At 46.4% G+C, this 18,375-nt stretch overlaps 1 protein-coding gene across 3 annotated transcripts in view; it reads right to left on the bottom strand.

Annotated features, from left to right (window-relative positions):
• Positions 1-18,375, bottom strand: part of ARMH4 (armadillo like helical domain containing 4) — a 59,358-nt gene that overhangs the window by 11,159 nt on the left and 29,824 nt on the right. For 2 of the 3 annotated variants that reach the window (XM_083733731.1, XM_083733729.1), the window contains 2 exons: positions 16,843-17,067; positions 6,521-6,808 (listed from right to left, as the gene is read on the bottom strand). In XM_083733731.1, coding sequence (XP_083589857.1) covers positions 6,521-6,808; positions 16,843-17,067 — 513 coding nt within the window. Of the gene's footprint in view, positions 1-6,520; positions 6,809-16,834; positions 17,068-18,375 lie in introns of all 3 variants that reach the window. The other variant, XM_083733730.1, reaches the window with a different exon arrangement.

Raw genomic sequence — 18,375 nt, 5'->3', positions numbered from 1 at the left:
CATGCGGCGCAGTGTGAAATCTTGGCTAGGCACCAGCCAGTTGCTGATTTAAAAAACACCCGAATGCTAAAGTCCTAATTTACAACACGATCCTGAACAAAACTGAATTTTGCTAGAGGCAGAACAAACAAAGCCACATGACAAGCTACCTCGATGTTTACTGTTAGCAAACTTTCTTAATTTTTTTTTAAAGGTAGACCAGTATTCACAGTTATTCAGCGCCCCACGTTTTCCCCATAAAAACCTGCTCTTTAGCATTCATTCATTTAGCACCCAGGTTTTCTGTGGATTGCTGTTTGCTCCAATTGAGCTTTAAAGAGCAGGCTTTCACAGGGAAACCTCTGGAGGAAAAGAAGAAGAAGTGGGGGTTGATTTCTTACAAATGCAGAACTGGTATTATGTGGTACCTGGAACAGGGATAAGGCTGTAGGGAGACAATTATTTCTCTCAGATAAAACGCCCAAACTTTTTTCAAAGAGGGCCAGATTTGATGAAGTGAACATGCGTGACGGCTGATCAGAGTTGTTGAGCTTTCTTTTGGATTTAAGTTCTTGAGCTTTTTTTACAATTTTACCCCAAAGCTGTTGAACTTTTTTTAGGATTGAAGTTCCTGAGCTTTTTGGGGGGGGGGCATTTTACCCCAGGGACATATACTGCCACAGGGGCCAAATTAAATCGACCAGAGGGCAAGATTAGGTCCCCAAAACGGACTTTGGACATGCCTGCAGCATAAGCCCATAACTTACGGCATCAACCGTGGCAACTTGCAATGACGACTTTTTAAAAAGATTAACAGGGTTTAGGGGGAATATTAACCTCCCAGCTTTGGGTTAATAGCAAAACGAAATCTCCATCTAGGTTTGCAATCTTCTTCTGATAAGAGAGAAAGGGGGGGGGGGCGACACACCACACATTTTTTTAAAACAAATTAACTTTTAATTACAATTGCTTTCACTTTCATTCCAGAACTGTAACTGTATTGGTACATTGTACTTTTAAAAATTTTTAAAAAAATCATTCTGTATACTTATTTTTTATTATTATTAAAGATCTTGTTGATTTACAAAAGTGTGTGCAATGTCCCTCTCTCATATTTTTTTTCCCCATGTAACATTTTTACAAATCGGTTTCATTTGTTGAGACATTAGGAAGAAAAGGGGGAAAGAGGTAGAGGGAGGGAAAGATGAGTGCCCCAAAATCCAACTATTCTAGACAACAACCATACGAGAAATAAGTAAAATAACCAAGCAAGTATTAGAAAGCACCCCAGAATTGGCCTTACTAAACATCTTCCAAGACAATAATGCCCACTTACACCACACCACACATTTTAAATAGCAAAGACAACCGAGTAAAACTATGGTAGAAAACCTTCCCACATTTTACATGAAGCCTGGATAGCTCAGTGGGTTAGACGCAGCATAGTCCTGATAACACCAAGGTTGCAGGTTCGATCCCTGCATGAGACAGCTGTACATTCCTGCATTCTACAATTCTATGATATTATTATTTTTATTTGCTTGCTACATTAACATCCCACTCTTCCTGCTAATAGCTCAAGGCGGTGTACCTGGTTCCCTCCCTCCTCGTTCTTACTGTCGCAACCGAGAGATGGTGTCTAGCTCAAGGTCATCGTATGAATTTCCCAGCTGAGTGCGGGAGCCAAACCCTTGTCTCCCAGGTCCTAATCGGATGCTGGCTGCACACCATGCAAAACAATTTATCAACGCATTGTGTCAGACTTTTGACAGACACTTCCTGGTTCCCTTAATCACAGGGAAGCTCCTCTCTCATGAGCGCCGGCTTTTAACATATCCATCACGGGACCGAGTGAAAGCAATAATTATTCCACCTTTCCCCGTTTAGAGAAACGCTGGGGCTTTGTAAACATAGAGTGGTGTTAATGTGACATTTCCCACCAAGGCTGCAATTACAACCGCAGCTATTCATTAAGATTCAAAGGGATAATGGGGGATAATGAACCAGAGCAGAGTTTGTGCAACTGAGCGAAGGAAAATGAAAATTTGGTTTTCAAAAAAAAGGTGAAAGTGTCGCTAAGATCTCATGAGTCATTCAGAAGCTCAGAAGCTCGTGTGGGAAATTGTAGTCAAATATAACCAGAGGGCACGGAGCTAGTTAATGCATGAAAGGGTTAAGACCACAGAGGTGTATTCCTAGACTCAATAAGGCCACGCCCCTCACCTGGAAGGAAGGAAGTTACGTTTCCTGCTTTTCCTGTTCCCTTTTGCCATGTTAACTCACCTAGATAGGCATGCCTGAGCCCCCTCTCTACAAGCTCAGATCTGCATGCTCAGAGCTATTTCACTACATTTTGTACCTTATTCACGACAAATACAGACACGCAGGCCTCTGGACTCCACAGGACAATACAGGGCTGGATTTAGGTTTGATGGGGCCCTAAGCTACTGAAGGTAATGGGGCCCTTTATAAGTACGTAAAATATTTAATATAATTATAATATTTATATATAGTATTATAGTAGCAAGTGGGGGTAATAGGGAACTGTACGGGTAAATAATAATACAGTGGTACCTCTAGTTGCAGGGACGCGGGCGGCGCTGTGAGTTAAACCACTGAGCCTAGGGCTTGCTGATCAGAAGGTCGGCGGTTCGAATCCCCGCGACGGGGTGAGCTCCCGTTGCTCAGTCCCTGCTCCTGCCAACCTAGCAGTTTGAAAGCACGTCAAAGTGCAAGCAGATAAATAGGTACCGCTCCGGCGGGAAGGTAAACGGCGTTTCCGTGCGCTGCTCTGGTTCGCCAGAAGCAGCTTAGTCATGTTGGCCACATGACCCATAGCCATATCCAGACGTTTTCCATATAACATCACTTCCATACATCAAAACAGTCTTAGCGTCATTAATCTTCACCAATCTGCCTCCTTTCTCAAAACCTCTGAGGAGATTCACCAGGAATGCAGTCTGAAAACAAGTCCATTCTTCCTCCCGGCTATAAATCCTTTGGCAAGATGGCGCCTCCAAATTAATTGCTGCGCCATTCCCAAAAGCTCTTATTGCTTCTCGGTCTCCATAAAGCATACTTTTGGTTAAAGTTTATCTCCACACAGACCTTAATCATCCTGCTTGGGTCAGTTCAACCGACGGTTCTAATGAGGAGGGGTTCTTGTAAATCACATAGAAGGAAAGTAAAAAAGGTTCCCCCCCCCCATTCAGCCCCGTTGTCAACATACCCAGCCTTTGGTGTATCTTCATCGTAAAATATTCCTGTTTCTCCAGCCCGTCGTCTTCTTTCGCAGAGGTCACTTAAATTAGAAGACTTCACTCCCCTTCTTCACTTGAAATATGTGCATTTGCTTCTTTTGTAATTAATTATTCCAAATTGCTGCAACTAGTGCACGATCAGAGACAGCGTCCAGGAGAGCCGAGGTCCACAAGGGGGCATTCTGCCTAGGGCCCTCACCCCCTTCTTTCGAATTAGGGGGTGATTTATGGGCACAGCAGGCAAGGGCAGTGTTCCCCATTTCCTTGGGGCAACAAGGGAGGCTGCCTACTCCCATAACAGCCTCTTAATTACCCCGTGTGGGTCGGAGAGATGGTATTGTCGGCCATCTTCCAATGCGCCCCCTAGTGGCCCCCAGTCCTGGCCTTTACAACCCTATACCTTCTTCCAGAAGGCAGAAGCTGAAAGAGATCGTTTCCGGGGTGCGTACTATCCTGCGCTATCTCTGCCGCTTTCTTATGGCACCCGACAGCATAGATTTAATCTAAGGTGGGAAGAGTGCACCCAATTATTCTCTCTGCAGTCTTTACAACCCTGGATAGCATTGTTTTTTCCCTGGCCATGCAGCTCCCAAACCACACACACGGACCATAGGTTAATACGCTCTCCTCATCAGGCTTGGCTTTCAGACCCTTGATCATCTTGGTCGCCTTACTCTGCACACCTTCCAGCTTTCCAATGTCCTTCTTGGCAGCTGGAGGGCACCAGGTTGAAGGAGACTGTGCCACGATCCCCACGGATCAATAAACCTTCTTGGCCAGCCGCTGCTGACAGCAAAATGCCGGGTGGTTCCAAATTGCTAATAGACTAATGGGAAACAGTTTGGAGCTTGGGAAGCGCTTTGATCTCTATTTATCAGGTACCAATGCCAGAACAACCTCTCTGGAAAGACCCGCTCTATCGATTCCCCCTGCTGATTAATGCCGATCTCCAAGTTTTGAAAGGCAACAGCCGCTCAAGGTCAGAGGCAATTATCCTGTTATTGGAAACCCAGAACTACATGGTTTCGTACATTATTTTTTTTCCTAATGGATTCCAGCGCAACCCTCTCTCGGAGTCTCAGGGCAAACAAAATGTGATTGATTTGTTTACCAAAAAGAAAGGCTTCTGTGGGAGGTTTTCATATCCCTTCTTCTCAAGGTGGCCCACCCACCCCTTCCAAGCTTTTCACACAAAAAGGGCAAAATATCATAAACGGAAGGAAGGTATCGTGATGATAGGAATGTGGTGTGTTGATGTTTGTGTTGCTACGAAGACTTTTCGCAAGACAGCTACATCACACATAATGCTCCTATTTCTGTTCTGGTTTTTTAAATATCATTCCTGGCGGAATTGCACTGGCTACCAGTTAGTTTCCAATTAAAAGTGTTGGTTTCGACCTGCAAAGCCTTGTGAAGTTCAGGACTCCAATAACTCAAGAACCACATCTCCCCTATTATTATTATTATTGTTGTTGTTGCTGCTGCTGTTGTTGTTATTTCCCACATTTTGCCTTGTGCCTTGTGCAGTTCAGGACCCCAATTACTCAAGGACCATCTCCCTCCCATATTATTATTATTATTATTATTATTATTATTATTATTATTATTATTATTATTCCACCTCACTCTTTCCATTAAAGATATATATATTGGCAATTTTTGATGTAAAATACAGTAAGAATCAAACTAGTTTGGAGAACAAGAATATTAAAAAGAACCAAAAGATATAAAAGCAAGAGAAAAAAGATGGGGGAAAATACCTATAAGGCCCTTCATTCTCTTTATATCATATATAGGAAAAGGTAAAGGGACCCCTGACCATTAGGTCCAGTCGTGGCCGACTCTGAAGTTGCGGCGCTCATCTCGCTTTATTGGCCGAGGGAGCCGGCGTACAGCTTCCGGGTCATGTGGCCAGCATGACTAAGCTCCTTCTGGCGAACCAGAGCAGCGCACGGAAACGCCGTTTACCTTCCTGCCAGAGCGGTGCCTATTTATCTACTTGCACTTTGACGTGCTTTTGAACTGCTTGGTTGGCAGGAGCAGGGACCGAGCAACGGGAGCTCGCCCCATCGCGGGGATTTGAACCGCCAACCTTCCGATCGGCAAGTCCTCTGTGGTTTAACCCACAGCGCCACCCCGCATCCCTTATATCAGATATATCCTGTCATTTATCCACAAACAGAGATATAGACCCTCTCATCTCCCACCTGGGAGATCCTTTCTACCCTGCTTTTCCTGCAGTGACTCCCCTCCTCTGACTGTCCCCTTCCTGTTTGTGTCCCTCTCAGTCCAATGAGAAGGAATTCTTTCTCCACACCGCCCCCGCCCCTCCCCCCAGCTTTTTATGAACGTTAAAAATACCAAGAGAAAACAAGAGAAATAGGAAATAGAAAAAGAAAACAAACAGAACAGTGATCCAAACACTGGAAGTCCTTCCCGGCTGCTGCCTTGTGCACAAACACCCAACATGAGGGCTAGAAGCATGGTTTAATATTTTAAAAAACGAGGGGAAATGATGGACTGGAACGGTGAGGTTTGCCAAGCAATATTTAGATGCCTTCCCCAACCCCGAATCCCCCCAAAACAGGCTCCAAACACCTGAAATGTGGCCCCAGTGCAAGGCAAACATTGCAGTATGTCAAATTCCCAAACTGGAGCAGCGTTTCAGTCAGGGAGCTAAACAGGGTGTCGGTCGCCTACACAGCCAAACATCTGGCTTAACTCTGAACTGCTGCCTGAAACATTTACAGCGGGGTTTGGGGGTGCGGGTATTCAGTTTGTGAGAATGAATCCCACCCCGGCAAACTTTCAATAATAATAATAATAATTTATTATTTATACCCCGCCCATCTGGCTGGGTTTCCCCAGCCACTCTGGGCAGCTTCCAACAAAACACTAAAATACAATAACCTATTAAACATTAAAAGCTTCCCTAAACAGGGCTGCCTTCAGATGTCTTCTAAAAGTCTGGTAGTTATTTTTCTCTTTGACATCTGATGGGAGGGCGTTCCACAGGGCAGGTGCCACTACCGAGAAGGCCCTCTGCCTGGTTCCCTGTAACTTTGCTTCTCGCAGTGAGGGAACCACCAGAAGGCCCTCGGCGCTGGACCTCAGTGTCCGGGCAGAACAATGGGGGTGGAGACGCTCCTTCAGGTATACTGGACCGAGGCCGTTTAGGGCTTTCAAGGTCAGCACCAACACTTTGAATTGTGCTCAGAAAAGGACTGGGACGGATCGCTGCCGCAAAACTTGCCCGCCGCAGCAGAGAATGCATTACTTACCTAGCCCTTGGTTCTGTTGTTCCCATTCAATGGCGCTTGGCACTTGGTAGGAGACCCCGGAGAGCTCCCCAGCTGGGTTCTCAAGCCCTTCCAGGGGTTCCTGAGACGCCTCCCCAGGAAGAGTGAAGCTGGACAGGTTAGCGTCGTCGTCCAAGCTTTCGTCCATGGAATTTGGGTCCCTCTCCTCTTCGTTGCCATCATCTTCCTCATCTTCTTCCTCTTCCGGCTCCTCCTCTTCTTCTTCCTCCTCCTCCTCTTCTTCCTCCTCCTCCTCCTCCTCCTCTTCCTCTAGAAAGGCAGGAGAGAGAAAAACAAGCACAATATTGAGAAAGACACAGCGGTCCATTGATATAATTGGAGTCCGCGAGAGGACAGCATCTATGCAGAAAGGCTGGACAGTTGATGACCATTTTGTTGTGCCAGAGGCCATGCAGGAATCTCAGTTACAGCAGCCAGGGCAGATAATAATAATAATAATAATAATAATAATAATAATAATAATAATATATTATTTATACCCCGTCTTCACTGGTTCTAATTTGAAAGAGAGGTAGAGCTGGGTATCATCCGTGTACTGGTAGACACCCAGCCCAAACCCCCCTGATGATCTCTCCCAGTGGCTCAATGTAGATGTTAAAAAGCATGGGGGAGAGGACAGAACCTCGAGGCACCCCACAAGTGAGAGCCCAGGGGTCTGAACACTCATCCCCCAACACTACTTTCTGGACATAGCCCAGAAGGAAGGAGCGGAACCACTGTATGACAGTGCCCCCAGCTCCCAGCCCCTCTAGACGGTCCAGAAGGATGTTATGGTCGATGGTGTCAAAGGCCGCTGAGAGATCCAGCAGACCTAGGAAACAGCTCTCACCTTTGTCCCTAGCCCACCAGAGATCATCGACCAGCGCGACCAAGGCGTTTTCAGTCCCATGATGAGGCCTGAATCCTGATTGGAAGGGATCCAAATGGTCCGCATCCTCCAGGCATGCTTGGAGTTGTTCAGCAACCACCCGCTCAATCACCTTGCCCAAGAATGGAAGATTTGAGACTGGGCGATAGTTGGCCAAATATGTTTTTTTAAAGAAGCGGTTTAATAACTCCCGTCCCTTTCAGTATTTCCGACCAGGGGATCTCACCCAGAAGCTCCTTAATCTGACATGTTGCAGGATAAATCTGCAAGGAAAAGCCCTCCAGGAAGAACATAACTCTTTCTGGGCCATACCAATGCCCCATCAGGTCCAGTATTCTGCTCTCAGTGGCCAATCAGATATCTCTGGGAAGCCCAGAAGTGGGACCCATGGCAAAGACACTCACCTTTCTTGCAATTCCTTTCAGCAACTGCTCTTGGGGGCTTCCAACTGTGGAAGCCAAGCCGAGCCATCAAAACTGGCTAGTAGCCATTTTCTCCATGGAGGAGCCCTTCCTGGATATATATTTTTTTTTATTGTGTTAACGGAGAAATCTGAGGGCTCCCTTGGACAAAAAACAAGGACACCAGTCAGGAATACCAGAGCAAAACAGCAGCCAGTAGGCTTGGTCTTTATTGAAGACAGTCGTGACAGGACTCCCACCTGCCACCAGGTGGAACAAGATGGAAGCCCCCAACAAAAGAGCCCCCAAATTTTTATTAGCTGCTAATGCCCATGTAACAACCCCCCCCAAAAAAAACTACATCACTCATACATCATGGTTACATCATGAAAGGGGAGGTCTGGTGGCAGTAATCTGAGCATCCTGGACCCTGCCCCATGGTTCTCCTTGCCTTCCACCAAACACCCATCAAGTGTAAACAAAAGAGATATTTACATTTCCCTGTTTCCCAGCCAAGTGAATCACACCCTTTTGTCTTCATCTGGATTTGTTATTTCTGGAATGGCTACCTGTCTGGCACTCAGGTATCAGGATGCCAGGAATTATCACTCAGGCAGAGGGGCTGCTGAGTAGCTGAGCTCACATGTCTATATGAATTTCTGAAGTTTTCCCAGTGAGCCAGTACATAGATACATTTATCAGAGAGTTCTTACATTTGGTATCATGCAGCAAAGGCCCTTTGAATAGATAGGAAGAAACTGTGATGAAGTGTTTTGTGGGGACAAATCACAAAAGTCACAAAAGTGATTGTGCTTATTTTAGTAGTGGGCTGCGTGCGCATGATATCTGCTGGAGGGGCAAACACCCCCAAACCTATACATAAATTCCTGCAACAATTTTAATCAGGGTCACATGGAGGGAAAGGGTTAAAGAACTGCAGTCCTGATTCTGCTCGAGAAGGGCTGCGCGGCTACTCCCATTTAAGAACAAAACACCAGGCGTATTGATGCAATGACACATTTAACACCATGGTGCTACCAGGGGCAACTAGCCCCTGTCATGGCTGGCTTGGCTGGGTGCTGCCGACGAGTGGGGGGGGCTTCAGCTGGGGAACCCCCCAAGGGAGCAAAAAAGAGACAGGAACCACAGTCATCGGGAAGTCTCATCGGGAAGTTGTGCGTTGCTGCAGCCCCATACTCCCTGGCATTTGGGGCCAGTGGATAGCTCAGCTGGTTAGAGCTTGGTGCCGATAACGCCAAGGTTGCAGGTTCGATTCTCCGTTTGGGGCAGCTGCATATTCCTGCAGGGGGGTGGATTTACATGACCTCAGGGTCCCTTAGGGACGCGGGAGGTGCTGTGGGTTAAACCACAGAGCCTAAGACTTGCCGATCAGAAGGTCGGCAGTTTGACTCCCGTTGCTCGGTCCCTGCTCCTGCCAACCTAGCAGTTCGAAAGCACGTCAAAGTGCAAGTAGATAAATAGGTACCGCTCCGGCGGGAAGGTAAACGGTGTTTCCGTGCGCTGCTCTGGTTCGCCAGAATCGGCTTAGTCATGCTGGCCACATGACCAGGAAGCTGTACGCTGGCTCCCTCGGCCAATAAAGCGAGATGAGCACCGCAACCCCAGAGTCGGTCACGACTGGACCTAATGGTCAGGGGACCCTTTACTCTTTACCTTTACAGGGTCCCTTCCAAACCTACAATTCTACGATTCTATACAGAATGGCTCTGTTTTCTCCTAAAACATTTTGCCCTAACGCTCTGCTCCTGGTTAAATTGCTCAGAAACAATAGGAAACACTGCCATCTCTTGGTCACCAGGAAGCAGTGCAGTCTTCCAGATAAAGTTTCGCCAGCGCAGAGGTTGTCGTCACCTACTGTTTTTTTCGCTCCATAAGAAGCACCTGAACATAAGACGCACCTAGTTTTTAGAGGGGGAATGCAAGAAAAAAAATATTCTTTAAAGGGAGCTCTGAGCAGAGCCTGTATGCATCCCAGGCTCTGCTCAGCACTCCCTTGCACAAGCCGTGTGAAGTTTGTGTGCGGCGCTTGCAGGCTTTTCCCTGAGGAGGGAGGAAAGCCCCGAAGAGCCGCACACACGCTCCGCACGGCTCTTTAAAGGGAGCGCAGCTCTTGGGGGCTTTTCCGGGAGGTGGGGGAAGGGAATGAGGGGTTAAGCCAGAAGCTAGAACAGCAAGAGGGAGTTCTGGCTTCTGGGATAGCTGCACAGCCTGCATTCGCTCCATAAGACGCACACACATTTCCCCTTACTTTTTAGGAGGGGGAAAGTGCATTTTATAGAGCAAAAAATACAGTAACTGCAGGCAGAAATGCAACAAAATCAGAACCATAGAACTGTAGAGCTGGACTAGGGTTTCCTAGTCCAACACAGGAAACTTTTGGTCCAAGGCAGGTCTCGAACCTGCAAACCTGAGATTAAGAGTCTCGTGCTCTACCGACTGAGCCAAAGGTTCCTTAAAACAACCTTCTTTACTGAATATTCATCCTGGTTTTCTCAACACAAAGCTTGTGTGTTCATTCGGATTTGCATGCAAGGATTATTCGCCAGATTGAGGGGCTGTGTGGTATTGCGGTTAGAGCATCAGAGGAGAATCTGGGAGGCCAGGGTTCAAATTCTTACTTGGCCAAGAAGCTCACTGAGAAAGGTCAGTATTCAATGACCAGGTAGGGCTGGGAAATATTCCCTGCCTGACACCCTAGGGACCCAATACCAGTACAGACAGTCCTGAGCAAGATTAGACTGGGCTGCATCAATAGGAGTATAGCATCTAGATCAAGGGAAGTAATAGTGCCACTGTATTCTGCTCTGGTCAGACCTCACCTGGAGTACTGTGTCCAGTTCTGGGCACCACAGTTCAAGAAGGACACTGACAAACTGGAACGTGTCCAGAGGAGGGCAACCAAAATGGTCAAAGGCCTGGAAACGATGCCTTATGAGGAACGGCTAAGGGAGCTGGGCATGTTTAGCCTGGGGAAGAGGAGGTTAAGGGGTGATATGATAGCCATGTTCAAATATATAAAAGGATGTCACATAGAGGAAGGAGAAAGGTTGTTTTCTGCTGCTCCAGAGAAGCGGACACGGAGCAATGGATCCAAACTACAAGAAAGAAGATTCCACCTAAACATTAGGAAGAACTTCCTGACAGTAAGAGCCGTTCGACGGTGGAATTTGCTGCCAAGGAGTGTGGTGGAGTCTCCTTCTTTGGAGGTCTTTAAGCAGAGGCTTGACAACCATATGTCAGGAGTGCTCTGATGGTGTTTCCTGCTTGGCAGGGGGTTGGACTCGATGGCCCTTCTGGCCTCTTCCAACTCTATGATTCTATGATTCTAGACAATGGTCTGATTCAGTATCAGGCAGTTTTCATACATCACACAAGACCCTGCCTTTCACACAAGTTTGGGTTTCTTTGGGTGCTGTTTGAAAATGCAGGGAGAGAGAGAGAAGGTAGAAGTTTGCTGAGCCAAACGACCTTCTTTGCAAACTCATTTTCATTTTCAGCAGCACTGCAGAGAATCAGCAGAACGTTTGCTTTTTGCAAAACAGTTTGTAATTTAGGGCTCGGATGGCCTTCTAATTCTTTTCTCTTCGTATACATGCATCTCCTTCCCAATGATTTGCATTCAGAACAAAAACGTTCTTACTTTTTGCATCTTTTTTTAAAAAAAAGGAAGATTGAGAGGCCCCACGGGAAAGCCTCTGTTGAAAGACATATGTAGATTCATGTAGAATTGGGAGAGGGAGACACCTGTGCCCCCCACGTTTGTTTGTTGGTTTTATTGTATATACCACCATTCATCCATAGATCTCAGTGCGGTTCACAATATGTTGTTGGACTACAACACCCATCATCCATGATCACCGGCTGTATTGGCTGGGGATGATGAGAGCATTTTCAGGATGAGGGAGCCAGTGTTTGTCCATAGACTAAACGCTTCTGACGCAACGAAACACCATGATGGAAACCAGAACGCACAGAAATGCCGTTTACCTTCCCGCCGGAGCAGTACCTATTTATCTACTTGCACTGGCATGCTTTCCAACTGCTAGGTTGGCAGGAGCTGGGACAGAGCAACGGGAGCTCACCCCGTCACGGGGATTCGAACCGCCAACCTTCTAATCAGCAAGCCCAAGAGGCTCGAACCACAGCGCCACCCACATCCCTACCTGTACTGTGCTCTTTTTTGGTGCCTACTGAAAACATTTTTGTTTAGACAAGCCTATCCAGATGCTTTTTATTTGTTGTTTGTTTAATATGGGTTCTTATCTTTTTGAATAATAGGTAAAGGTAAAGGTAAAGGGACTCCCTGACCATTAGGTCCAGTCGTGACCGACTCTGGGGTTGCGGCGCTCATCTCGCTCTATAGGCCGAGGGAGCCGGCGTACAGCTTCTGGGTCATGTGGCCAGCATGACTGAGCCGCTTCTGGCGAGCCAGAGCAGCACATGGAAATGCCGTTTACCTTCCCACCGGAGTGGTACCTATTTATCTACTTGTACTTTGACGTGCTTTTGAACTGCTAGGTTGGCAGGAGCAGGGACCAAGCAACGGGAGCACACCCTGTCGTGGGGATTCGAACCGCCGACCTTCTGATTGGCAAGTCCTAGGCTCTGTGGTTTAACCCACAGTGCCACCCGCGTCCCTTTTGAATAATAGCACACTAATAACAACAACAACAACAACAACAACAACAATTTATTTATACCCTGCCCATCTAGCTCGGTTTCCCCAGCCACACTCCCTTCACAATGTTTCCAGCAACAGTTTTCAGAAGCATTACTGCTTCCAGCACGCACACACACACAGCCACAAATCACCCATTAAGCTGCAGCGGTTCTTAATAAGTTGCTTGGGAGAAACCAGTCCTTGGAACAAATCCTGCTCAGAAGCCCATTAGCACATTAATTATAAGAGCCCAAATGGGATGCTGGTTATTATATCAAAGGAACAAGCCCACAGCCCAGTCCAAAGAGTGATTGCTAATTGGAAGAACAAGCAGGAAACAAGTCCAGTCTTATCCTCAAGCAAGGAAAATCATAATTGGAACGTCCTATTTCTCTCTCTCTCTCTCCATGATTCATAGTCCATCTGTCCCACTAGGGCCCAGGCAGGTAACAGCTTTCATAACACCGTTCTGGTGAACATGTTGTAAACAAGAGCTGATGTAGTTAAGCCACGAAGAGCAGGAACTGGGCTCAGCCTTCCCCAACTCACTGCTCTCCAGATGTTTCAAGCTGCTGCTGCAGCCACCATGGCCAGGATTTTTTGGGGGGTTGGGAGTCGTTCTCCGCAACAGGTTTCCACCCTGGCTACCCCAGTTCTACTCAACTGCTTGTTTACAAAGCTATTGTAACACCAACCTTACTGTATGCTTGCAAAACATGGACCACTTATAAATGCCATCTCCAACTCCTCAAAAGATTCCTGGTGTCTCCAAAAAAATGTACACATCACTTGGGAAAACAGAAAAACTAATGCCAGTGTACTGGAAGAAGCAAAGATCACCAGTGTCGAAGCAACGTTTCTTCAACATCAACTCTGTTGGACTGGTCATGTTGTGTGGATGCCTGATTATCGTCTTTCAAACTAACTACTCTGTTCCACACTTTAAAATGTAAAGTGTAATGCTGGTGGTCAACAAAAGAGGTTTAAAGACTCTCTCAAGGCAAATCTTTTTTAAAATGTAGTATGAATACTGACAACTGGGAAACACTGGCCTGCGAGCGCTCCAGTTGGAGAACAGCCTTGACCAAAGGTGTCATGGGCTTTGCAGACACTCGAACTCAGGACGCGAGGGAGAAATGTGCTAAGAGGAAGGCATGCTTGGCAAACCCTCAACTCCTACCCAGAAACCTGTGTCCACACTGTGGAAGGACGTGTGGATCCACAATTGGCCTCCACAGTCACTTACAGACTCATTGGTCAGGTGTGCATGCAGGAGCCAGGCCCTGTGACCAATAGGACTTTGCAGGACTGGAGCCTTCCTAAGTTTGTTCTGAAGAGGCAAGGCAGGGCCCCACAGGTGAGGCTGATTGGTAACTCACAGAACCTGGTGGCAAGAGCTAGGAAGGTATATAAGGTCAGCATTTCCCTTTGGCTCTTTGCCACAGCAACATGCTTCCTGCCTTGTTGTGTTTGGTTTCTTGCTTCCTGATCCTTGAACCTCAGCTTCTTGACTCCTTGCTTCCTGACCCTCAGACCCTTGGCTTCCTGACTCCTGGCTTCTAGACCCCCGTTCCTGCTCCCACCCCGCCATCTTGCCCCCGGTCCTGAAGTCCCCTGCAGGGACTTCTAGCGCCCATGAACTGGACCGTGACATCATTGTTAAAACCGTGTTTATGGAAGACAATCTTACTCAGCTACGAGGGATCGCCAAAGAAGAAGACTCAACTGGGTAGAGGCGAATGGTGGTTCAGTAAAACTAGGAATGCTGTGCATAGTTAAACTATGGAACTCCCTCCCACAGGGGTAACCACCAAACTGGAAAGTTTTAAAAGTGGGCTGGACAAAATCAGGGAGGACAAACTGCCCATGGCTACTAGCCAGGAAGGTGATCCTATGCCTCCATGGTTGAAAAGCAAAAGAGGTTCTTTTGTGCTTGGGTTCCCCACAGGCATCTAGTTGGCCTCTGTGAGAACAGCGTGCTGGACTAGATGGGCCACTAGAAGATTCAGCTGATTCTTCTACTTTATTTCCTGTTAAATCCCTTTATCAATATAAGTTTTTATTAAGACCTTTCCTAATATATTACAGTAAAAGAGCAACTAATCTAAACAAAAACATAAAAAGGGGGGGAATCCTTTTTGGCAGATAAATCTTAACTGTTTTATTTTATTTACTTTATTATTATTATTCTTTTATTTTGACAAAGTAATAAGAATAAATAAGAATAAAAATGTGCACCCCGCCACTGAGACCATTCCATTGGAACTATGCAACCTCCCAAAATTTCAACACCTCTTGCGATGGTTTGACCCCTTTCCGTTTTAACAGTACAAATTCTACAAACACCCTCCATATCTCCTCAAAATCATTTCTCCTGCGTATTCCCCCTCTTACCTTAATGGCACACGTTGATTTATCATTAATAGCTACCGTATTTTTCGCTCTATAGGATGCACTTTTTCCCCTCCAAAAATTAAGGGGAAATGTGTGTGCGTCCTATGGAGTGAATGCAGGCTCCTTGGCTTCAGCGATAGCAACGCGAAGCCTCCGAAGCGCAGAGGGAGCGCTCCCTCCGTGCTCCAGAGACTTTGTGTTGCTTTCGCTGAAGCCTGGAGAGCGAGAGGAGTCACTGCGCTCCGGAGGCTTCGGGTTCCTTTTGCTGAAGCTGGGAAAGCAAGACTCTCCTGGCTTCAGCAGAGAGGGAGAGCTGCGCAGTGCCCCTTCAGCCAAGTGGGAGGAGAAATGGAAGGGGCTCCATTTCTCCTGCCGCTCCGCTGAAGGGGCGCTGAGCAGAGAGGGGGAGAAATTTTTTTTCTTGTTCTCCCCCTCTAAAACAAGGTGCGTCCTATGGTCGGGTGCGTCCTATAGAGCAAAATATATGGGATATCCCACACCTCTTGCTAAATCTTAACTTGTCCCACGCAGAGGAAGTTGGACCCCACCAGCTCTCAGCTTTCTTCTCCCATCCTCCCAACCTGGGAGATCTCTTCTTCCCTGCCTCTCACACAAGGTCCTTCGACAACTATCCATCACTTCTCCACACGTTACCCAACAGAGGTGTTTTCCATCAGCTACTCCCTGATCCGTTCGGCTGGAGGTACCGGGGTCTGACTGTGTGCACCTTCTGTGTGCAGAACATAAGCCCTACTGGCCTGGCCTGGTCAGGCCTCCTTACCTTCCAGAGTCAGCATTCTCAGTGGTCTTTACCTCCAAAGCAAAGCAGAGAGCTTCTAAGCACAGGGGCTCTGAGATCCTCCTCTCGCGAGATCTCACGGGGGCTGTCCGAGCTCCTGTGAGATCTCGCGAGAGCATCCCAGTGCCCCCACGCTGAGCGGGACTTGCGCAGTAAGCAAGGAGGAGAGTTCAAAAGCTCTTCCCACACCGGTGCGACAACTGCAGCAAGAATTCTCATCGCAAAATATTGGAAGACACAAGATCTACCCACTCTGGAAGAATGGCAGATGAAGATGATTGATTACATGGGATTGGCAGAAATGACCGGCAGAATCCGAGACCAGGGAAAAGAGTCGGTGGAAGAGGACTGGAGTAAATTGAAAGACTACTTACAGAAATATTGTAAAATTAATGAATGCTAGAATGATGTTGGACAGAAATTAAGTGGTTACCAGCTATAAAGCAAAGGTTGAGTAACAAGCTAAAATAAGTTATATTAAGTTATAATAAGGATTTGCTGAATTAAGAATCTGAACTGGAATACAAAAGGGGGAAATGAGAGGAGGTCCAGGATATAAGGTAATGGAAATAAGTAATGGGAATTACATTTGTTTTGTTTTGTTTTAATTGTGTATTTTTGTATTTTTGTTATTTTTTGTGCATTACTTGTTTTTTGTTGTTGTTTTTTGTACTAAATTGGAAACTCTAATAAATTTCTTTAACAAAAGCTCTTCCCACACTGGGAAAATTCAGTGCCAAAAGAGCTTAAATGTGTGCATGTAATCTGGACAATTTCAACCGGTGCAAAGTCAAAATGCACAAGTTAACTGAGATTGTACTGGACCTGGGAACACGATAAGCTTCCTTATACCAAAGTCAAACCAGCAGTCCACCAGACTGAGTGTTGTCCACCTAGCGTTTCTCAAACTTAGGTCCCCAGCTGTGGTTGGACTACAACTCCCATCATCCCCAGCTAGCAGGGATCATGGGAGTTGTAGTCCAACCACAGCTGGGGAACCAAGCTTGCAAAACACTGACTCTCCAGGCAGGAGAGTTTCTCCCAGCCCTACCTGCAGATGCTAATGGGGACTGAACCCAGGACCTTCTGCACGTAGAGCAGGTGGTCTGGCGCTGAGATCCAAGGCCGTAACATAGATACCTTCTGATTCCAGCCTATCCAGCTCATAGGTTGCAGCCGTGGTGATCCGGTGCGTGGCTGGGACAGTGGTCCTCTTCGTCAAGGACGCCAAGGTTGGCGGAACTGTCATGGCTTCGGTCGCTCCCAGAATCCCTTCGTCCTGCGCTCTCCGGTCCCCCAGAGTTGCAGGAGAGCTGGCAACAGAAACATCTTCCTCCTCCTCTCCGCTAAGGGCAGTGACGGACCCTGTGCAAGAGGAAGGGAAAACAGGAGATTGGTGTGTACCCGACACCCACATGGATAATGAGCGCAAACCCATGTGTGATCTCAGTTTTATTTTTACTTCTTCCGTCTTGTTGTGTTGTTATAATTTAATCCTTACAAAAAAAATTCCTTCCAGTAGCACCTTAAAGACCAACTAAGTTAGTTCTTGGTATGAGCTTTCGTGTGCATGCACACTTCTTCAGATACACTGAAACAGAGGTTTCCAGACCCTTCTATATAGTGAGAAGGTGGGGAGGGGTATTACTCAGAAGGGTGGTGGGAATGGGTGATTTGAGTAATACCCCTCCCCACCTTCTCACTATATAGAAGGGTCTGGAAACTTCTGTTTCAGTGTATCTGAAGAAGTGTGCATGCACACGAAAGCTTAAAGATTTGGTCTTTAAGGTGCTACTGGAAGGAATTTTTTTTGTTTTGACTATGGCAGACCAACACGGCTACCTATCTGTAATTTAATCCTTGTTCAGCTGATTCTTTTATTATTTCCTTGCTTACCACAAGGGGAACAGGGGGTATAGGGGAATTTGAAATATTATTTATAATATAAAAGCTTTAACATAAAATTTCTAACTGCATTGTGTTTGTATACAGCAAAGGGAAGTTTAGAGTAATTAGGTATATTTCAATTTAGTTAATTATGTAATAGGTTTATGTTAGAAAAGGAATATGGATGTTGAATTTGATGTTTGTAATTTTTCTTTTTTCGGTTTTGGAAATAAATAAAAAAAGGATAATGAGCACAAACTAGCCCAAGAGCATTATTAATATCCTTCCTCACTTGCGCTAGCAAGTTTCTTTATGTAGCAGAGTTTACATTCCCCTTCCATACATGCACAGCAGATAGCTAGTTGCAGGCTTGTGTGAGCCTCTCACTTTTATACAATTCAGTATTGAATTGTATGTTCCCGGTAAGTTCCCTTTAATCGCTCTTAAAAGAATAAAGACACGGCAGTCTTATTCAAAGTCAATAAAAGAAGTTTACTCACATCAGTTCACAGTTGGATTCCTGAAGGCAGACTTAAGTTACAAATATGTACATGAGGATCTACCCCATATGGGGGAATAATCCCAGTGCTTCTGAGAAGCTAGCAGAGCATTCCTAACTAAGAAGCTGGTCAAACGAAGAAGTGAAAAAGAGGGAGAGAGTGCTGTGTGACTTGTCCTTTTGTTACCTAGACAGGTAAGGTCACGCCCACCTCTAGTCACATGCAAAGGAAGGATGCTCCAGCCAGGAGGAAACAGGAAGTTTCGACTGGCTGGACCAAACATTAC

Source organism: Podarcis gaigeae (assembly GCF_964106915.1).
Source record: "Podarcis gaigeae genome assembly, chromosome: 1".
NCBI lineage: Eukaryota > Metazoa > Chordata > Lepidosauria > Squamata > Lacertidae > Podarcis > Podarcis gaigeae.
The sequence above is the reverse complement of the archived record's forward strand: the minus strand, read 5'-3'. Positions and strand labels throughout refer to the sequence as shown.